Consider the following 22,921-nt stretch of genomic DNA (forward strand, 5'->3'; position numbering starts at 1 on the left):
GACAAAGATCATCTTAGCCCTTCAGCTAACAGGGCAAAGCATTTCAAGTTTGTCAACTGTTTTTGGTCAGAGCAAACATTGCTCAAGATGTGTATTGAAATACATGCATGGTGGAGAGTGAGGAACTTAACATTTTGACCTTATTTAGTAAACTGTGGACAGTGGTAATTTGACTCATAATGAAGATGGAAGACAGTAAAATTTGAGATTGATGTAAATTTCTGCATTAGTGATAATCTTGAGCATAGAAAATATCTTAATATGTGTGGCAGAAATAGTATGGATAATAAAAATATGAAAGAGAGTAAGAATAGAGTGAGACTGTGGGTGATTTGATTTAGTTCTCACCTTTTTTTCTAAGATACAGGAATATGAAAAATAGAGCCCTAGAGAAATTTATTGTGACTGTGCTTCCTCACTCATGTTCACATGCATGTATTTTTATTTTTATTATGTTTATGTTGATTTTTATTTTTTTCCCTGTAGGGAGTGAGTTATCACATGACAAATACTTTTTGGTCTGTTTATGGAAAGTGCTGTAGTCCTGTATTGATGAGCCTGCCACAAACCTTTTCTGAGTGAGGTACCTCCCTTAGTGCTGCTGAGCAAGCCAGTTACAACCTGCTGCTCTTGAGAGGTGCAGTGAAAGCTTTTTTCTTTGTTTCTCAGTCATGTAATACATGAAGCTGACGCTGAAGTTGCTGTCTTAGATAAAATTTGACTGAGACATTGCCTTTATTAATGAGGCGTGTTGTTGTCAATCTCCCTTTTTTTTTGTTTCAGTATCAGATCACTGGTAGGGTCTAAACCTCTGGGATTTTGGATCTGCTCTGTTTGTACAGTGCCTGTTGGTGAGATGTGATCTAGGAACATGTGTGGGAGTTATGAGCTGCCTTATCCCCAGTCTTGAGTGGCTCTTGGGACAGTTTCTCCTGAAGCAGCAGGGCCTGTGCTTTGAGGAGACTTCCCAAATTAGATAATACCCTGTCACCGGAGTGATTCCACCTGAGGCTAGAAGAATCAAAGATTTGTTGTCCATATAAAGCACCTTTGGGATTTTTTTTTTGTTTTGTTGTTGTTTTTTGTTTTGTTTGGTTTTTTTTTTGGGGGGGGGGCGGGGAAGTGGCATGTTCTGGGGTGTTCGTTTGGTTGGTGTTTCGGGGGGCGAGGGTGTGGGTGGTGTTGTTTGTTCATCCTTTCCCTCAGTACAAGCGTTCCTGGCATGTAACGGAGCGCGTCTCCTCAGAGCTGGCTGTCTCCTGTGCCGGCTCTCCCGGCACAACGCTCCCCGCGCCGAAGGGGCCTCCGAGCGGCCCCCGGCCGGCACAAACGGCGCCGGGGCCGCGGGGCCCGCGCTCGGCGGCGCGGCGTTGCCATGGCGGTGCCCGGGGCGGGCCGCGGGGCGGGCCGGGCGCTGCGGTGCCGCTCCGGGCGCTGCGGTGCCCGGGCCGCTCTGGGCGCTGCGGCCGCCGGGCCGCGGCGGGGCGCGGACTACGCTCGCCAGGGTGCTGCGGGCGCCGCCCCGCGCGCAGGCGCCGGCCCGGGCGGGCCGGGTTGTTTGTGACGGCGTCACCGGCGGCTGCGGCCGCGGCCCCTCGTCCGTGCCGGGCCCCGCGAGGGCCGCGCTCAGGTAGGCGGCGGGACCGGCCCGCGGGGTCGGCCGCCCTGCCCCGGCCCGGCCGCGGGGAGCTCCGGGGGGCGCGGCGGCTGCCGCGGGGAGGGGCCGCCCGGAGCGGGGCAGAGCCCGGGGCGCCGGGGCCGGGGCGGCCGTTCCTGGTGCGGGGAGCGGGTGAGCGGGGCCGCGCGGGGCGGCGGCGCCGCTCGGGGGGCGAGCGGGCTCCGGGCGGCGGTCACCGCCGTGCCGGCCTCGGCCCCGGGCGCTGGCGTTTGCCAACTTCCTTCTCTGTCATCGTCTGCCGCTGCCTCGCCGGCTGATGCAAGGTGCTCTGTTTCATAAACAGTGTGCTGGCGCTTTAACTGCGCTCTGCTTCAGGTGCGCTGCAGGAACACCTGCGGTACAGGGGGTAGGGACTGAGCCGGGAATGGCCAGCCTTGCGGGAGTCTGGCTTTCCTTCATAACAAGGAAATATTCTATATTCAATATGAGTTGCTAAATATATTCTAAGAGAAGAATGTTACTTTGGGGAAGAAATTACTACTTAGTAGAAATAATAAACTTCCATGAGAACCCTGAAGTTTAATAGCACTGAACCTGTTTTTATTTCTGTTGTGCAACAAAGAATCGACTGTAGAAGAGAACTGAGAGTTTTTACTTGGAATGACAGCACAGCAAGCTCTGTAGAATGCTTTCATGTCCCTCTTCGTGCCCATTACTCATCTTTGTCAATGCTTATTGAAGGTTATTTTTTAGTCTAGGGAATCCTTTTTTTAGATGATTGAGCTTAAGGGTTTATTTAAACTGAAATGGTCCTTCTGTTTAATACTGGTATTTATTTTGCTTCACAGTAGATAAGTAGGATGTGGTATCTCAGATTTATTTATATATATATATATGGAATAACTTGGTATTGTGTTATCAACAATACATATGGTTGTAAGCTTTTCCACCTTATGCTTCTGGTTTACATTTCACTAAGGATAGGAAAATAGTTAATGCTTCTGAGTTCCTGCCCCCCTTCCCCAAATACATACAAATCACACTCTAAGCATAATGAATATTTAATTTGTCCAGACAGAAATTAAGAAGGTGATGCCAAAAGTGGCAATGAAGATACGTAGTGAGCATACAAAAGCAGGGCACCACGGGATTGGTTTTGGTTGGGATTTTTCCCCAGTCTTTCCTTCTGGCTTGGCCTGACGTACAGGAGACCCTAGTGTATCCTCCAGTTATCCCTGCTGTTCCTGGACTAGAACCCATTACTGTCATCTTGATTCATTAGGAAGTTTGAAGGCTTTATGTCTTTTTAATTCCTGCTCAAAGCTACCTTTTTAAAAAAAGTTGCATTCAGGAAGACAGTGGCAGCATTTCCAGCCCCTTTAGGCTGGTTGGAGAGGCATATTGGTTCTTAGTGGGTCTTTATCATTTGCTGGAGAATCAAACTGGAGAAGATTTTGTGAGTGGGTCAGTTTAGCCATTGGGTTGAAATTAGTCTTCTGTTTTTCAGTGTACTTAAGGGATTGAATTTGACCTCGGATTTAATTATGATTATGTGCATTTTATTAATCTGTTACAGAAATAAGCTGTTTAGCTGATGATTGAAGTTTAGGAACACTGTACCTAGGTAATTTTTTTATTAAATCTTGTAGGTCTTTTTGATCTTTTAGATCTGAGTAATAAAGTGCTTTTATTTTGGTAACTGTTTTACATGTGTATGTTTGCTGAATGTACCTGTCGGAATACATTTACCCTAGAGCTGCCCTTCAGTCTGATGCCAAGCTATCTATGTATTGTAATTTGGCAAAATTTAGCAGTTCTAACCATAAACCTTAGTGTTCTGTGTTAAAATTATTTTTAAATAATTAAAAATATTTAATATTTAAAATATTAATTAAAATACTAATATAAAAATATTTTCTATTTTGGTGGTTTGTCACCTGTGGGGAGGTAAATATGCACTATTAGTGTAGTATACTGGTTGAATACAAATAAATAACTTCTAACTCAAGGCCTTTTATCGAGACAAGTGAGCAGTAGGAAATGATGATTGTTTGTCTGCTTGTTTCTCTGTTTGTTTATTTAATATATTTTGATGATGTCAGTACCCAGGGTCTTTGTTTGGGATGGGAAGACGGGTGTTTCTGTGGAGCCCAAAGCCATGGTTGTATGTTCAGAACAGAAGATACCTTTGGGTGTCTGCAGTTACCTGTCAGTGTGTTTTTGGCTCTGTTGTGTTCACCAGGCCCAGGGTGAAATGCTGAGTTAGCTGGAGGAGGAGAGATGTTGCAATGTCCAGTGCAGAGTCTGCTGTGACAATTTGGGATTTCAAAATCTGTAGATGTGCTGGTATCAAACTCTACTGGTGCCCTGAGGTTGTCTTTTAAGAATTCACTTCAGACTTTGCAAGGCAGCCAGTGATATTTCTGCCAGGTGATGAGTTCTGGTGCTGGGAGTTCCCTTCCTGTGAAAGGAATGCTGCTGCTGCTGGATGCCCAGTCAAATTTAGAGTAATTAATGACAGCAAGCAGATGTCGTTGTCACATGTCAACTCCAGAACTTTGTCTTTGCCATTTGGGCATTTGTTATTTTGATGACTGAAGAAGTATGATTTAAAAATAAATCACGATTAAAAAAAAATCTGATCCTTTTATGCAGTGTGATTTAAAAAAACCCAAATAACTCAAACCAAAATAGATTTCTTCCCACCCCCTCCCAACCTGACATACCCTGGTTGAGATTCCAGGAAAAGCACTAATGAAGGAAGAAAAATATTTACAGGAAAATGACAACCATATTCAAAGTAGGGCTTTATAAAAGAACCAGAAATTCAGCTTCTCTCTAAGTTTCATACCGAAGTTGATTGTTAGTGAATATTTAACAGCTTAAACTGTTGTTGTGATTGTCACCATTGCCTTTTTTTACAGAGGAACTGTAAATATATTAGTAGAAGTTGATGAGAAAATAGTTTTATCTTAGCAAAACCTGTAGTAACTACCATAATGCAGAGATATGAGACACATGTTTACTGTGTTTTGTGAGAAACCTAAATGGAATTGGAGGTTTTATATTTTGTTGTGCCAATTTCTAGCCACACTGGTGTACTTAGATGTTCTCATTCCAAGTTTTATGTATAATTTTTGTGTTGAGAAACCAGGAGTGAAGGCAGGATTGATAATAAAGTAGAGAGCAAATAAATTTAAACACATGGATGCTTCCCTCTGTGTTCTTACTGGAATTAACTCAGAGTGGGAAATAAAGCAGGTGTCTGAAATTCTGTGATAAAAGCTTTATTGAACCATGATCTCACTGGCTGTTTTGTTATGTTGATGCATAATATAACAGGCAATTGATTAGAAATTGTTCAATTTTGGGAATATTTTTCCCACCAAAATGAATCCATAGTAAATTTTATATAACAACTCAATATATTTTTTTTTCAAGGAACAAAAAATGTTTTAAACTTCTTTATAAAGTCTATTTGCTAGTTAAGGACTTGAAAAATTGATTTGAATATGGTGTTAATGAATAATCTGTATTTCTGGTAAATTCCTGTTAAAAAGGAGGAAAGATATACAGGCAGCTGTGGCTGGACAGTTCTCTTCTGAAAGTGGCTGCCAGTCATCTGGTAATATTATTTTTAAAAATTATACTTTGGGTTATTTTCATTCTGTTTTTGTAGTTGCCAGGTACTCTCAATTTTCCTCGGAATTGGTGTGAAGGAGTGAAACAGGAAACATTGATTTTGCCAGTAGTTGAAGAAAATTATTTCCAAAAGATCCTAATCTGTTTCTTCTCAAAAAAAAACCATCTCACAGTGTTTTTCTTGAATGAACTGTAGTTTCTGTGCATGTAACAAAGCAGAAATTATTTCATGTTTTAAAATTTGTCTATAGCATCATTGTTTAGCTGGAATTATTAATTTATTGACTAGCTTTGTGTGTGTGTGTCTAGTCTAAGAGCTTTTTGGCTGACTGAAATAAGTATGGGCCTAGCAAAGCTATATTTGCTCCAAGTATAAAGGAGATAGTAGGAAATAAGTACAAAATAATATATTTTCTTTCTCAACTTTTATTCTGTTTTTATTTCTCAATTCCAGAATTACAATTTGTTTGCTAGTATATTCTTCTGTAACATCATAGTTTCCATTCTTCTGTTTATTTATTTTTCAATAGAGCAGTGAAATTGTGTGTCTTATATATTAAAAGAATCTACTTTTACCTGCAGTGCGCTTTGAAAATGTCTGAAAATTCCAGTGACAGTGATTCGTCTTGTGGCTGGACTGTCATCAATCACGAGGTACCCAGTTTCACATTGGTACAGTTCTGTCATTTAAGGCTATCTATAAGCAGTAAAATACCATTTCAGCTTAGTAATTCTTGTTTTATGTGGATCTTGCATACCAACAGAGAATATAGAAGAGCAATTTAGAAGTAAATAATGAAACTACTATTTAAAAACATGTATACTTTTACTATAGTTGATACAAATTTTCATATTTAAAATAACCTCTTTTTCTGCAAAGGTTTTGCTTTGAAGAGCTGATAGAATTTCAGTGGCATGCATTCTTCTGTTCCACCCTGCCTGAAAACATTAGTATTCTATGTAACTTCTCTGTTTTTGCTAATATATTTCTTGTCCTCCTGATAAATCTGTACCCTCACCAAAACAAAGTTAGTTGGGAATACTGGGCAGGAAAAATATCCTGTACAGAAGGGAATGATTCCATGATTTCCCCAAGTTTTTTCTACCACTAAGGTATCAGATCCTATTTTTAGCAGTGGCTGTTCAGGAACAGCCCTCTGTCCTTACATAGTCTTCCTTTACAGAAAATTAGGATAGGGACAAGTGTGCATTCAACCACTATCACGGGACAGGTGTCTGAACCTGCTGTTGGTTTCAAAGTTTGCATTGTGGTGATGAAATCAGTGCTGTCAGTGGAGTCTGGAGAGCAGGAGCCTTATGGCAAGGTCAGCCCTTAGGTTTGACCAAATGACTGCACTGACTGCGCTGGTTGACACAGTGCCTTCAACACCTGCTCAGGTGCAGACACATGAATGTACATAAAAAGAGTTCCCACAGTGGACAAGGCAGGTCTGGGTTGCTCAGAACCCCTTAGAAGCCCTTCCTGGTAGTGTGGGTATCCAGTATCCATTCCTCCTTTAGTCCTGAGGATTTCTGTATCTCTGCAGATCGTGGCTGATGTGTGAGTATAGGATGGGTGGGCTGGTTTGCTTGTTTGGTTTGATTCTCATGTATTTAGCATTGTCTTGTAAACTGAGGAGGCCATTGAGCCAGAATCCTCAGGACAGATGGGTTGACAGTTTTCCTGGAATGACACTTAGTATTGCCTGCATCTACTCGTTGTCTGCCCCAGAAAAATATTCAAGGACCAGTACTTGAGCTGTTTCATTCAGAGGAGGAAAGTAGGAAAAAATGGCTGAAGATCATGCATAGTGCTCATCTGTTCTTCATTGCACACTGCCCTGTTTTGCAGATTATAATGAAAATGGGTAACTTGGAACCAAGCTATTACAAACTTGTGATTGCACTCATGTTTTGACAGTTCAGTGTCACAAGTGGTACAGTTTGAAGTTTATAAATATTGGGCCATGCTTTCATTTCTGTTGGCAGCCAAGTGGTATTTAAGAGATGGTTAAAACTTCTTTTCCTTGTTTTGGGTTGGATGACAGGTTGGGAATCTTGTCACCAAACGAAACAGAAAACTCACGCATTCCATTCCTCAAGGCCAAGTGGGCTACAAGAGTGTAACAGGCTGCTGGACTCACAGAGTTCTGATAAAAGTAAAAGGATTTAGAGACTGAGTTCAGCAGTTGAATTATTCAGCTGTGAAGTGCAGACTTTATTTTCATTCTTGGGATGGTTATTTTACACTGTAACTGCAAATGAATTATGCTGTCTAAATAAGTTACCATAACACAAGATTGTAGGATGGCTGGGATTTGTCTAGTCAAAGCAGAACAGATTTCTGTGACATGGAGATTTTGTGTTCCCAGTTATTCATCTCTGATTCAGTGAAATAAAAATGGGACAGCACTAGTGTTTGAGAGCTGCCATTATTAGCATTCTTCTGGTAGGACATCTTTGAATCTGAGCATGAAGAAAGCAGAATGGATGAGATGGCCAGGTACTCTTCACAGAGCTACTGCCCATGGAGGGGGGATGTGGCCTTCTGTATACTGCAGTGAATTGATTTGGATATTTAGGACAGGGGTAGAACTATGGGTTAGACAAATTTGGAGTACTGAGGCATGATTTTCTTACATACTGTTGTGACCTGTATTGATGATGACACAGTGGAATCTGTTTGTGGACACGTTTTGCAGTGAGTTGAGGGGCAGGAAGTGGCTGTTGTCCAGGCTGTGGCTGCAGGGAGCTGGCAGCTGTGGGTGCTGCACTGAGTGTGGGCTTTGGACAGAGTAGCAGTGCTCCGCATTGCTGGACTGCTCCTAAGACAGGGCTTGCTAATTTTGTGTAGGAGGGTGGGGAGGTGAGAATACCTTTTCTTGACCTCTTTGTTATTGCTGAGATGGAAGAGTGATGAAGGTCCAGCATCAGATGAAGCGGATCAGAGAGTTCACGCATTCCCACCTGTGTGTTTTACCATGTGCTCAGCTAGCCCATTATCTTGGGTTTTTAGCTAAAATTGTAATCTGTATTAAGCAATAATCCTGATGTTTTTGTTCTTGTTGGGACTGGGCAAACTGAAATGATGTTTTTCTTCTTATTATTCACAATTTAAGAAATTAAAGTAGTGGTTCTATCACACCAGAGAAAATTGTCACATAATAAACCTGTATATTTATCTATAAAACCCAACCAACCCAAAAACCCCGAATAGCTTCATATTTTCTTTCCTGAGATTTCACTCAGATTATAGTAAATTACTTGTAAATGAGGGGAATTTCTGCAAAGCACATCAAATCAAAATTGTGCTACTTAGGTAGCCAAAAGGAAAAAAGATACAAAGTGTTTAAAAAAGAAAAAAGATACACAGTGTTTAACAGTTTACCAAAGCAGTTAATTCTTTCATCCTTTTAAAAAAGAAGCATAACTTTGTAACATGATTATAGAATGTATCTTATGCAATTATTTTTGAGGCCTCTAATCTTCCTGAAGTACAGTCTCCCTAAAAACAAAAGCATACATGTTTGCTTGAGTCCTGAAATGAGACATCCAGGGAAACTGATCTGGAAGTATTGCTGCTACTGTAATTTCACACCTGCTGTTGCAAAAATAACTATCTCTGTTTACAAAAACAGCTCAACTTATTTATGGATCAGAGTGACTTAGTGTTTTTTCAGTTATGTTTTGCATGTTGGTAGTTTGCTGATAGCCTTACTGGTGTCTCATCAGTATTTTTAAACCAAAATGACAATATAAAGATTAAATATTTGGAATTGTCAAGCATATTGCTTGACTTTAGTACCCTGCAGTCTCCTGGTGTTGCTTATTTGCAGTTCCTGTTGGGCTCTGGTGTTGTTGCTGCCTGGCACCTTTCTGAAGGCTCCATTCTGAATTAAAGACAGAAATCCAATCTAGAGTTTGTATAAATATTTGTTTTTGAGGTGCCAGAAATGTACTATATAAGCAGCCTTTCAAAATTTCTCATGGGAGTTGAGATGGAGTGATTTATACATAGTTTTTCCTGGTAGTAGTATTTATTGGAGCTCATGTTGATATGCTTGAAAGTTCTATTTTTGGGAGGGCGTGTGAATTTGCATACAATAGATGGACCTAGGAGCAAGAATTAGATCCCATACTCAAAACCTCCTCTGTTTCTCTAAATTCCATTTAATAAACAGGTCTAATGAAGATAATAAACATAGTTATTTAAAATACTCAAGGTAGTTGTTAATGCCTCAATTGCCGTCATTTTTCCCCTTTAGAATTGTCCTCATCTAACTTTTTTTAACCTTGGTCATGAGTATTACACACTAACACTTGTTTTACTCTAGTTAATTAGTTGGTATTTCACTTGCTTTTCTTTGGGCAAAGTTGTCTTCAGTTTTAAAGGCTCAGTTTTTCTGTTTCTGTTTTTATTGCTAATATTCTGTTTTATTTGTAACTCTTTCTTCCTACTTTACTATTGGAAACCCCAGTAACTGTAATGTCCATTTAAACTTTTCACCTTCAGGGTTCTGACATAGAGACAGTGACCTCGGAAAATGGAAGCACAAATGACAACCATGAGTTTGTTTCAGAAGAATATGTTTCCTTGCAAGAAGAGGAGCAGGCAATTGATGTGCAAGGTAACATATTAAAAGAGGAGCAGTTTTATGAAATAGCATTGGCACAAAATTAGTATTTTCAATAGATTTTTATGTGCTTTGTGGGTCTCTGTCAGGGTATTTGCTTCACCTGTGTTATGGAAAATATTCAATCATTGACTTTATAAAAGTATTTTTTCCTGAAATTTGAAATTTCCTGAAATGGGAAATTAGTAGAATGTCTTTCATTTTGTCCATACTTTGGATGTGTTATAGAATAGTGTGCACTGCTGTTGCTGGAAGATAATTTTAAGAAGTGTTATTGATAAAAGAAGTATTCTCTAGTAATGTCATAGATGAAATAAGTATAATTTGGAAGGAACCATCAATGCTTGTACTCCTAAAAAAATGACATTATGACGCAGAGTTTTAGTATTATATGTGTGTGGGCATAATTTGTGGTTGCTGCTTTTAATCCCATGTCTGTTTGCTTGTTTATTTCTTCTTTTTATTTATATAGCTCAGTGCAGCAATGATGAAGAGATCCCAGCAGTAGATAATACTCTATCTGGTTTTGAGGAAACTCAGACAGTTCCAGAGGTAAATTATATTACAGACTACATTATTTAGAAGCTTCTCTAAGCCCCATCTGTCAATGGCAAGAAATGTTTTAAAGGCATTAAAATAAAGACACAAATTTTTTCTTTCCTGAAGTTCCAACAATTTTTGGTTATTTGTTTGTTTTAATTACTTCATGTTTTTTGTGTCTGAATAATTCTCATACTGTCCCTTTCCCTAGGGAAATAAAGAAAAAGTTCCTGATGATGGGTCCTGCATTGGAACTATTAGTGATGATTCTGACATTGTTACACTTGAAGCTCCAAAACCAGAAGAAACTCAGAGTCAGGAGGAAGCTCCAGCTGATGGTGAAGAAGCTCAGAGTTCAGAGGATTTTAACATGGGTTCCTCCTCTAGCAGTCAATATGCATTTTCCCATGTAGAAACTGGTAAGAGCAATACAGTCCTAAGCAACTGTGTGCAAAAATGTCACCAGGGCAAAAACCCAAACCAATTTTTGGTTAGGGAGCCCTCTTTTTATGGAGAGAGGAAAAAAAGAATGGTTTTGTTGGGTACATATCCATGTATTAGAGTTTTTCTAAACTCTAATGCCCTCTACAATTTTGTCTAAATGTATGTCTGCATTTTTTTAATTGAAAGCAATCTCTTTCATTAAGTGACCACTGTTTTAAATGGAAAATTGATTTGTAGCATGTCTTGGAGAATTAAAATTGCTTTAAGTTCACAGAATAATTGTAGGTTTTCTCTTGGCAATATTTTGGGCTTTATATAGAGTTGGCATAGAGGACTAACAAGTGGGAGAGGATTTTTGGTGCCATGAGGACTAAGCAGTATGACTACAAAAACTTCGTACCACCCTCATAGCTATGTAGTGTATTTATATACTATAAGATGCTCCCAGTGCTTGTCTGAAATAAGCAGTGCATTATAATCAGGAGGAAGGGGATGGATATTTGTCCAATAAAGAACCTCAAACAAAACCCCAATAAATCCAAACCAAAAACTTCCTGTTTTGTTGCTGTTCTCTAGTTCTCTAGTCTTCATCTATAATTCTTTTTGGCTGCTTGTTTGTAATCTCTTCTGTTCTCTTTGTTCTCTCTGACACCTTTGTAGTGCTGATTTTTTCTTTCAAATTAAGTTTTTTTTACAAGAAGGATTTTACCTAAAATACTGTTTTATCTTAGAGTAGGATACAGCATCATTAAACTTTCAAGTATCTGCATAGTATCCACTGGAAACAGAGAGTGACAGCTTAGCATCTAATTATAATCAGTGAAGATTTGTAACAAAGCTGTCACTTTCTTTAAGTCTTCAGGGGAATCTGACTTAATTTTTAAATTAAGATTTAGTTGACTTTTTTCTTTTAGGGATGAGTTCTAAAAGTGTCTTTTTTTTTTTTGTTTCCCCTGTGTTTTTGTACACAAAAGTCAGTTGGCTGGAGAAGCTGTGGAAGATTCCTGATTGTGTAAGGGGATGGGGAAATGAGGTGAAAGAGCATGTATCTCGCAGTCTTCCTTTTCAAGGTGGTGTGATTACATTTGATCAGCTTGTGCAAAGCTGATTGCTTAAGGCTTGCATGGAGTGTTCTTACAATTTTTGATAGCAATCTGACTTGATCTTGTCATAGTCATATTCTAGACAGATGCTGAAAGCCAATCCTCCCTGAAGAACTTGGCTAAGCTCTCGGTGTCTTATGTGCTTCTTTAAAAAGATGTTAACCTTGCATGTAGGTTTGGAGCAGACATCAGTAAGGTTTGTAATGCATTTGAATGTGTGTGCTTGGTTGTTTCAATGGGTAGTTCTTGTTGGATTCCAAGCCTACATGTGACTGGCAAAAATAATTTCTTCCTTCTAACATAAGCTGATTGCAGCATGGCCTTTAGTGCTGGGCATTCAACTGATCAAGTGTTGCAGAAAATGTCAGGAGAATTTTTGCAAGTATTTTAAATGCTGAAGTTTTAGAGGTGGAAAAAAGTGGCAACAGAAATCTTTGCCATCCACTTCCTGAGTGTTCTTTTGTGTTGGAAAAGGATGAGCCTCAGATTCTTCCTAATGTAGATTCTAAAGCATTCTATAAGGATTTTCTGCCACTTCTTTTTGCAAACCAATTCCTGTTTAGGTTGTCTTCATCATGCAAACAGAAGTGTTTTAATATTGCTTCATGAATGAAGTTCAGCCAGCAGAAGTACCCATATGCTAACAGGGAACTGTATCTGTGCAGAAATATCAACTGACTTAGTCTAATTGCTTGTATAGATCTGACACTTCAAAATCACAGTAGAAACTAGGATTTTGGACTGCTATTGGGGTCACACTTGGTTTCATTTGTACTCCTTTCCATCCTGGTACTGTTAGAGCACAGCTTTGTACTGAAATCTTACAGCAGCTGTAGGGCAGTGTCATTCTTGCCTGAAAGTGTAATTGCTGTTGACAACTTGACTGTAAGTACTTATGAATGGCTTTAAGTATCTTACAGCATTTTTCTTTCTGATTGTCTTTTTTTTTCCTCCTTTCCTATTCTTTGCTGTCCAGTGTGTATCAAAGAATTTTCCCATTTGGCTAGAAGCAGCTCTTGCTCCTTAACCACTTTTGTATTCCATGTGTGTAAACTTTTTTGGTTGCTGAAAAACCCTTAAAAACCCCACAGATGAACAAGAAAACTACCTCTTACTAAGTTTGTCCTGTATATTTCTCTCTAATGTCTGACCTCTGTGTTCTAGGAATGCATTCTGAATTTTGCCTTTGTTTTCCAGGATTGGGAAGTATGCATCTGCTTAAATGACTGGGTCTAAAATGGTGTCCTTCTCTACTAAGCTACAGAAATTCATTTAAGTGTCTGCATGTCAAAGTCACTGTTTTAGTCTGGTTTGACTGATTTACTAAAATGGAGTTTTTTATTAAGGGAGGGAGTTGTCTTTCATAATCTGTCATGTTGCTTGTCCATGGACTTAGAAATTAGAAGTGTTCCAGATACTAATTGATAATCTTTTCTGGGCTTGGTGCAATCACCTCTATCAAGTTGTAATTTATTTTAAATGAAAATCTTAAGTGGTAGTGCATTTTATAGATAATAGCTAGCACTGCTTGGCATTCTGCTCTGTTCAGTGATGTGTGCATGGCTTTGCTCAAACAAATGATTTTTCAGTTGTGAACTGTTCAAAGACAGACTTTCTATATTTGTATTTTTACATTCTGAGTAATGATGTCTCATAAGAGAATGAACAACCATATTTTAGGAAGGGGCATTAGCATTGTGTGACTGTGAGCAGCAAAATTAGTGTCCAAACAGGAACACTTTGTCATGTCTAGAGACTTCACTGATCCCATCGAAATTATTCCAGACATGCGAATTAGGTACAGAATGTCGATACTTGAAAGCTAGTTTCCCTCCACTACTGCTTCCTCTTGAGATTTACCTTGCACTTGAAAGTTACACTTTTAAAGGAGGGAGATTAAATAATAATTACTTATATACTGGATTTTATAAATTTATTTACAGTATATGCAGCAGACATTTGTACAAATGGGAACAAGCAATTACAGCTCTGTTGTTATTTTCCTGGTTAGAACATGTGGCTTTTGGGCCATTAGAACATGAACATACAAATGATATAATAAATATAATTTTGCAAAAAATCTATAAAAGGTACTTTTTTAAGGTTAGAATTTGGTCTTATTGCAAATCTTGTCTAATTTACCAAAACTTCAGTCAGGTAATAGAAGAGTGTTGGGAAAGAACAAACAGAAAAGCACTTGAGTGGATTTTTTTCCTGTGCAGTAATAGTTGAAAATGGCTTTTTTGAAAGGTGGGTAAAGATGTTAACAGGTCGTATATGGTAGATATTAAAAGTAAACAAAATTGCATATTTAAATAAATTTATGTCTTGATTTTGAATATTTCTAATAGCTGCATTAATGGAACTGTAATGGACTTTTTTCTGCAGTTCCATGCAGATCACAGAATGAAATTTTTTGAGGGTGTGTAACAGAACGATGTCTGTCTTCTAGAAGGCCTTCTTTTAGCAAGCCTTTATATTGCTCTTTCATTATTAAGTATTTCAGTTTTAATAACTGCAAGAAAAGGAAAACTGAGTTCTTAGTCTTTCTACTTCACAAGAATTTGCAGAGGCAGTACATGTAGATGCTTTAGGAGGCAGGGTTGACTGAAGCACTTTGTAATGTGTGAATGATAAGGTATGGGGAAGTGCCATACAGCTTTTTAGTGATGAATTCTTGATTGTCTATCATTTAGTTTTAAGAAATTAATTTTCAACTTTGAAGAGCACACATTCTTGCATAATTTCCAGCACAAACTATATCATTAGAATTTTAATTTTCTTTTGTTAACGTTCTCAAACACCAAATCTATTTTATGTAAATATTGCGGATCCTGATAGTCAGTTTGCTCTTTACCGCAGAACTCAATGCATTTAACCACCGCTGTTTGTTGCTTTTCAGTTTTCTCATCCCAGGCCAGCCCCGAGGAGTCCAGCAGCGATGAGAGCAGCAGCCAGAGCAGCCCGGCCGTGCGCAAGCGGCGCCCGCGGAAGCGCGGGGTGTCGGGCTCCGAGCCCGAGGGGGCGGCCCCGGCGGAGCCCGAGGCGGAGCCGCCCCGGGACGAGCAGCGCCAGCGCCAGTTCGGCAGCGGCCTCAACAGGTGCATCATCCTGGCGCTGGTGATCGCCATCAGCATGGGCTTCGGACACTTCTACGGTGAGTTCAGGGACAGCAGGGCACGCAGAGTCCGCAGCTCGTGTAGCAAATGCTGTTTTGTTATGACTCCCATGTTTTTTCTTGTTCTCTGCTAACAACCTAAAGCTAAAGATGAGAGAAAGCAACTGCAGCTGTAGTGGTAATACAGGGAGCTCCTTCAGCAGTAAAACTGTATGTAATATACACTACTTTGTACAGTAATGGGCTAAATAGTGATTTTTCCTCGGTAGCTCTAGTTTTATATGAAAACATGCCTTTCTTAAAAGACATGTGATTCAGTTGGAGATGGGGATATCATTCTCTTTGGATTTGGTGTTGACTAACTGTTAGGGATTTCAATCTTGGCACTTCTTTTGAGATTTATGTAAATTTTCACTTGATCCCATTTTTTTTTATTTTTAGGTAAACCTGAAGGTAAGAGCCTTGAGTGATGTACTGTGGATGCTCTGCTTGCACTCAGATTTACTTTTTAAACCCTGTGTGTGTATCTGTACACACATATCCATATATGTATGCATACTTACATTGTGAAAATAAAACAATTAATCAAGTCTCAGGAATTGCTGATGTATGTGGGATTATAGGAACAACTAATCCAATCCTACAAACACAATTTATGTAGTAGTAACTGGTGTGAAAACTGTTGGGTGAGCAATGGCATGCTAGAGGCATAGAGGAGCACACTGACCACACCAGTCTGTGACAGTGCTTGTGGGGGAACATGAGATTTCAGCTGATAATCACTTCACTGTGTTTAGTGTGGTCTTAATGATATACTATCTTTTTAAAGAACTTGGAGATCTGTGGATAAAAAATACACTTGAATGTGGGGTAATGCATTTTTTAAGGAATTCACTTGTTCATTCATTGAATCTGTACTTCTAAATAAAGATTGTCATCATTGATGACAGTGATGGCAGCATTTTTCAGCAGAAGGAAGACAACTCTGTGTGGCTTCAGTTTTTGCTTCTTCTGGTGAAAGTTCTTCATGGTTATGTGATAACTTGTCTTTCTGCCACTAGAAAGGAAGTAAAGTTCTGCTTCCATCTTCCTGTTTTTAAGTTTGGTTTTTTTCTTCCCAACACAAGCTTGCAGGGAGAATCCATTTTCCCAGAGGATTACTTTGTAATTTTGTGGTTCAGCTTGGAATGAATATTTCCCACAGCACTCTTCTAATGTTAGGTTAATTGTCATGCAAGAGGATTGGAAAATGGAACTTTTTATAAAATTACTTTCCTTTTTTTGGGTCAATATCAGAATAGTGTTTTCCTTTTAGCTAGAGCTCTAGGACTCCCTTAAGACTTTCAGAGATGTAGAAAGCAACTAGATTAGATTAATTAGATTAATTAATAGATTTTAATCAACAATTGTATCCTAATCAATATTAAACTGAGTTAACTGGTTTTATGATGCTCTAGGAAGAAGAACTGAAAGAAGGGAAACGTTTCTGGTAAAAGGTGAAGCTTAAATTAGGTAGAAGGTCCTTTCCAGAAAAATGTCTCCTTATGGACATTCAGATATTTAATTTTTTTCTTTAACCAGAAACTGCAAGGGGGGCTGTAGCTATAATTCCAGGGATTTGGATTGGTTACTTAAAGAATCTGAAGGATACTGTAACTTAGAGTACCAGCTGGAAATACAAACCAATTACTGAGGAATGGCACCTCAATATGTTAATTTTTAGTGTTGCTAAATGTCATTTTTGCTTACTGTACTTAAAGTAGGATTTTTGATAAAGAGAGAAAGTGAGCTTTAAGTGTTTTTCTGTAATTCAGGTTCTACCCAACATAAACCCTGTAGGCTAAATGATGATTTTTCAGATGCAGGCTTTAGATTGTTAGGATTGATGGACTTCCTCAAAAGTATCTATAAAAGATAAATATTAAAACGAAATTTGCTGTCAGTATACTTGAATTCATTTATGAAAGGTTCTGTGGTCTCAAGAAGTGTTTACTAGGACACTGCAGACTTAAAATCATTGCTGTAAAAGTGATTCACTTAGCTGAATGGAGCTATTATTGTTCAACTTGGTTTAATATGACAGTCTTTTTTTAAGGTCACACTTGACAATAGAAAAAGATAAGAGAGCACAAAATATTCATCAGTGTAAGTGTACTTAGAGTATTTCTTCTGTTTAACAATATGTCTCTCCCTGCCTTCAAATACAGAAATAGAGCTCTGATTATAGTGCAATGGTTTTGAAAGAAAAATTGCTTTTGCCTTCTTCTCTAGAGTAAATTCAAGATAATCTTAAAAGCAAATATATAAAAAAATACATCAGTGTTAGGATTTAGAGAACATGTGTTAGGTGAGGAAGTATCAGTTAAGAAGCTGCTCTTGGCAAAAAAAATTTTGGTGGCCAGTACAGCAAAAATACTTTTTCTGAAAACCAGGGTGTCTCAGCCTTTGTCTGGCAATTTAAAAACAGGACACATGCTTACTCTGCAGCCTTTTCTTATGGATAAGGGCAAGACAGGGCCTGCAATACTTGCTGCGTTGTGAGCAGTGTGTAATAATTGTATTTCTGCTTGAAAATTTAAACACCGTGCTAATACCCTCTTATTCATGTAATTCAATTAACAGTCAAGGTTGTAGTTCTGAAGTGGGTAATGCATGGACCAATAGTCTCCCTTTTATCCTGATTGACTTGCATGTTACTAAAAAACTTACAGAGAAGTCACAAGTATTCTTTCCTGCATAACTTATTGGTTTGGATCTAACTTATTTCTATCTAGTGTTCCAAAATTCCTTTATTTGTAAAGGAAAAAACAGTGTGGAAGCAAATTTTTGGGTCTGAGAAATGGTTTATCATTGAAAGAAACAATTTTTCTACAGCTAAACAGTAACTTGTAAGGACAGGGCTGAAATGGCAAGGAGGAATGCTGTTCAATTTGCAGAGAAAGATGTGTTTAGGTTCCTCTGTTCCTCTAACTGCTTACTCTAAGTCACTCTATCAAAAGAAACATTTTTATCTTTGTAGGTACAGTGCAGATCCAGAAACGGCAGCAGCTGGTGACAAAGACACGTGAATTAAAAGATCTGAAAGATGACCTTTACCAGTGCCAACAAGAGCAAGGAGATCAAGTGCACCACAAAGTGGGGGTAGGTGTGAGCTTAGCTGAAGTCATTGCGTAATTCTGTTATTAGTGTGTATTTTGCTCAAAGAGAAATGAATTTCTCACACAAGTCCATTACATTTTTGTCTTTAGTAAGTTCTTTCAGAGAACTTTCCCCTGAATTCTTGATAAATGTTTGTGTTGGTTGAATTTGCTCTCGGAATGTGTTTAAACATACTGGGGTTTATGTTTGTAGTCTGTAGTTTTATGTCTCCTAGTCTGTAGTCTAGGAGTTTTCTGGACACAGAGACTGTTTCCCTGTGATATAGTGCCTGGTTGTCATAAATGAGGTCAGCTGAAGTAGAAAATGCTTGTAAAAACATGTTGAACCTACAGGTTTTGTGATTTTGCTTTCTAAATTATCAATAGTTATTAATTTTTTTAATACTTAAGCCATACTTCTGGTTTTTTGCTGTTGCATTATCCAGAGAGAAGATTAGGGAGTGGGATTTTTTTTTTAGGTTTTCTTTTATGTGTCTGTTAGCAGCATTTGTATATAATTCAGTATGTTCTAGAGCTTGCCAATGATGCTAACAGACTGGGCAGCTCCTTTTGTGTTAGTATATAGTTACACAAGCAGGTATGTTCAGATTTGGTTCAAAATCAGTTTGTGAATTTCTGCCCCAACAGCTAAATGCCTTTGCTTCTGCTAATTTTTTTTTGTAATCTGTAAATCCAGTTTGCTGAACATAAATCAACAGCAAAGATGCACATTTTAATTTCCTTTTAAGATGTTAGAGTTCATGTACCCAACTGACTATTCTTTAGCTAGTTAAACCAATACAAGTGAGGGGTGATGACCTCTGGCTTGCTGGGAGAGTTTCTCACATGGTCTTTGTTGCCTAGAAAGTGTGTGATAAACAAACCCAACTGAGATAAACAAACCAGCTCTATTTTTGCATCTTGCTGCGTTTCATTGCATCCAAAATGACAAGTAAGCTTTGTTTGGGCTACCTTGGTTTTTCATCTTTCTAGCTAAAATTGTAACAATTCTCATTGTAGTATTTCTGCTTGTTTTCTTCTTGTTTCTTTTAGTCACTCAAGGGAGATCTTGCCACATGTTTGACCTTTACTGAGGTGGAGAAGAAATCCTTTGATTCTCAAAAAAAAAGTCTTGCTGCGGAAAATCAGCACCTAAGAGAGTCTCTAGAGAAAGAAGAAAAAGCTTTGGCCTCACTTCAGGAAGAATTAAGGAAGCTAAGACAACAAATTAGAAACTTAGAAGATAAAGGTAGTAGCACTGAATCTATCGTAATAGAAAATCAGAAGCTAAGGGAGCATTTGGAAGAGGAAAAGCAAAGGAACAGCAATTTTCTCAGGCAAAAGGAAACACTCTTTGCAGAGGCACAGATGCTAAGGCGAGAACTGGACAAAGAACGTCATGTTACAGAAGCTCTGAAAAAAGAACTAGAACAGTTAAGTTCTCGTCAAACACCTGACAGTGCTGCTGATGATGATGATGAGACATTAAGAGAAAATCAAGAAATAGAAACTCTGCGAGGAAGACTGGCAGAACTAGAAAAAAAGCTGAACTTTGAGCAACAACGCTCTGACTTATGGGAGAAGCTGTATGTTGAAGCAAAAGACCAATCTGAAAAACAAGAAATTAATGAAAGTGGACAAAAGAAAGGTGCTAAATGGCAAAGTAAGAGTAGAAAGAAATCAAAGGAGACATTTTTTGGTTCAGTTAAAGAAACTTTTGATGCTATGAAAAATTCCACAAAAGAGTTTGTCAGACACCATAAAGAAAAGATTAAGCAGGCTAAAGAAGCAGTGAAAGAAAACTTGAAAAAATTCTCTGATTCTGTAAAGTCTACATTCAGACACTTCAAAGATACCACAAAAAACATCTTTGATGAAAAAGAGAAGTCATCCAGTGATAAAAGATATGAGGCAAACAAGAAAGCTCGAACTTTTTATCGAGACCATAACTCCTACGAGAATCTGAAGCACATGCATTACAGGGGACCTCACATGCCCAAAGAATCCAGAAATGGAAGGAAACATCATTTTACAACGTTTGAAAAAGATTCAGATTCCCAGAAATGTCTCAATGATCATTTGTGTAATAGAAAACATCAGTTTGCCCTTAAGGGGTGCTCTGGTATTTTTGAATGTGCTCATCAAGAATTCCTTAGTCTCTTTAACAGAGTTTCAGATCCCATCAGGGTGGATGAATTTAATCGGCTAATGAGAAAGTATTTGCAGCAAGTTGTACATAACTTTCATCACTGGAGAGAACTAGAAAATTTCATCAATAAGTTTTTTCATAATGGATTGTTTATACATGACCAGATGCTGTTCACTGATTTTGTTAATGATGTCAAGGATTACCTGGAAGATATGAAGGAATACCAAAGTAATAATGAGAAGGTTTTTGAGGATTTGGACAAATATGTCTACAGATACTACTTCCATTATGATAATTCACCCCAGTATGGACCCAGGTTTGTTTCCATGTTTCCTGTGCTTGATAACACAAAGAAGTGTTCTTTGTAAAGACAACCAATGTCCTTGCTGTAGTGGATGGTCTTTGAGCAGGTATGTGTGTGTATACATATACACACACAGATATGCTTGAAGACTTTCTGAAGGACTTAGTGGAAATATTAGATTATGTTACATAAAGTGGATCTGTAGAACCTTTATATAAATTTTGTGTGTGTGCATAGCACAATCTGATGTTTCTGCTGGGTTCTTTAGAAAACTGTAACTGCCAGTAGGATTTCTTTAGACCAAACAGCTCTGATTGCCCATCTGATGGAATGAGGAACTGTCTTGGGCTTCCTTTTTGTCCTTTGCTGAATGAGGTTTTTGAGTATATTTAAGGTGTGTCTGAGTCCTGTTCTGGCAGATATATTTCACTGCTGTCCTGTAGATTTGTGTAATACTGGGTTAGTCTGTATGCCCAGAGCAGAGCTCATCACACAGCAGGCTTTAGTTCAGATCCTGACCCTAAGTTTTGTTCACACTTGTTGACAATGGCCCTTGGTGTCAATTATTTCCTACATTCCTTTCCTGGATCTAAAGCTGTTCTCAGGGCTTTACAAATTTACACTTGTATTATTTATCATTTCATGTACTTTACTGTAGCTGGAAGTCTGAGCTATTAACTACTTTGGGGTTACTAAGTATTATGTAACGTAGCACTTTCTCCTATTGAAAGGTGAACCGTGAGGGTTCTATTATAGCCCTATTATCAGCTACCCAGTTAATGTGGTTTTGGCAAACACATAAGTTTATGATTTTATTTATAGTCCATTTTCCTAATTTATTATCAAATGAACTTTTTTTTTAAATTAAATACCTATTTAGTGAGAATTTCAGTTTGCAGAAAACAATTCCAAATTCTTTTACTGATACTGTTATACAGAAGCTTGTGATACCAGCTGCATTTTTATTTTTAGAAGGCATTTCTTTTAGATATACCATCTTATTGATGATTTAAACAAAGAAATACCTCCCCCATTTTTCTTACAAGTTAAAGGACTATTTACTACTAATTTTGTTCTCAATGAACCTCAGCATGTTAAAAGCTGTACTTGAAAATGTAATTGTGTTACAAAATGCTTTTAGTAGTAATAAGCTTTTGTTTACTCCTTGCAGTCGACCTAAAAGACCTTTTACACAAACTGAAAATTCCAGACATGAAAAACAAGCTCAGAAGTACCAACACCGTTCTAAAAGAGAAGGTAAATGGCATAAACATGGTCGCACTAATGGAAGACACATGGCAAATCTTGAAATAGAATTGGGGCAACTACCCTTCGATCCAAAATATTGAGTAATTTATTGTAAAAATTAAAATTCACATGCTCTCTGGAAACTAGTTGTTTTTCAACAAAGCAGCAAAATGCAAGTTTTTTTTTTTTCTGAATAATTTGATTTTTACACATTTTTGTTAACAGGCAGAAGTCAGGCTTTCTGATTTGCATATTCTGTTCTGTTGCTTTAACTGTTCTTTGGAAGCAAAGATAGTTTGGGTGCCAGCAGTATTGTTGCAGAAACTAGGCATGCCATGACCTGTGTATGAAAAAATGCTTAATTGCATTCCATTAGTGTAGTTAAAGCTTGAGCCATGCATAATGTACCAACTACTAACTCCAATGTTTGATATACTAACTTCATCTCATCCTTCAAAAAATAGATCAACATTGTGGTAATGTATCTGTTAGTGTTTTGTAACCTTATATTTGCTTCCTGTCTTTGGGGGGTTCAAGAGCCTGTTGAATTGTGAAGAATTTGCTGTGCTGCATTCTAATCAGCGTGCTGATTTAAACACTTGAAATGTCTTGCATATCTGCATATTGTAGAAGAAAAATAAAAGAGACATTGTGGGTAAAAGTCTTTTATTATAAAAAAAGCTCAGCATAGCTGTACAGTTCTATAAAAACGGTCCAGTCTTGTCTGTATTTTATTGATTAAGTATTTATATGGTAATTTTGGTCTTCCCAATGGTTTCCCAAGTGTTGTAAGGTAGGTCAGCAGCCCCACCCTGCCCTACTGCTACTGAAGCTGCCTTCAGGAGGAGTTTTATGTGTTTGCAGGCAGCCACTGGCTACCTCATGGGACTTGCCATTGGCTTCCCCAGTTTCAGACTCAGTGCTTTCTCCTTTCTGCAGTACAAGGCGTAAGCATAGCTACTGCTATGCAAAACTGATCTCCTT

General features: G+C 38.3%; 1 protein-coding gene across 5 annotated transcripts; it reads left to right on the forward strand.

The window, feature by feature from the left end:
- The first annotated feature begins 1,446 nt into the window (after positions 1 to 1,446).
- On the forward strand, positions 1,447 to 22,906 carry CCPG1 (cell cycle progression 1). 5 transcript variants are annotated; one of them, XM_084213995.1, is made up of 12 exons: positions 1,448 to 1,630; positions 3,195 to 3,242; positions 5,843 to 5,914; positions 9,774 to 9,888; positions 10,367 to 10,446; positions 10,646 to 10,853; positions 11,853 to 11,948; positions 14,884 to 15,138; positions 15,541 to 15,552; positions 18,119 to 18,240; positions 19,290 to 20,701; positions 21,861 to 22,906. In XM_084213995.1, the coding sequence occupies exons 3-12, from the start codon at positions 5,855 to 5,857 to the stop codon at positions 22,036 to 22,038; spliced, it is 2,538 nt and encodes an 845-aa protein (XP_084070121.1). In that variant the 5' UTR covers positions 1,448 to 1,630; positions 3,195 to 3,242; positions 5,843 to 5,854; the 3' UTR covers positions 22,039 to 22,906. The 5 variants fall into 5 exon arrangements, with proteins under 5 accessions (XP_084070122.1, XP_084070121.1, XP_084070120.1 ...); XM_084213994.1 differs by lacking the exon at positions 3,195 to 3,242; XM_084213996.1 differs by lacking the exons at positions 3,195 to 3,242; positions 15,541 to 15,552 and having other exon boundaries at positions 1,447 to 1,630.
- Positions 22,907 to 22,921: the final 15 nt, after the last annotated feature.

This window comes from Fringilla coelebs, assembly GCF_963513975.1.
Source record: "Fringilla coelebs genome assembly, chromosome: 12".
Classification (NCBI taxonomy): Eukaryota; Metazoa; Chordata; class Aves; order Passeriformes; family Fringillidae; genus Fringilla; species Fringilla coelebs.

Bases quoted from the DNA above. Each gene is read 5' to 3' on its own strand.
- CCPG1 (XM_084213995.1), top strand. From the start codon at position 5,855: ATGTCTGAAAATTCCAGTGACAGTGATTCGTCTTGTGGCTGGACTGTC. The intron at 10,854-11,852 runs GTAAGAGCAATA...TGTACACAAAAG, and splicing joins ATTTTCCCATGTAGAAACTG to TCAGTTGGCTGGAGAAGCTG. The intron at 18,241-19,289 runs GTAGGTGTGAGC...TGTTTCTTTTAG, and splicing joins AAGTGCACCACAAAGTGGGG to TCACTCAAGGGAGATCTTGC.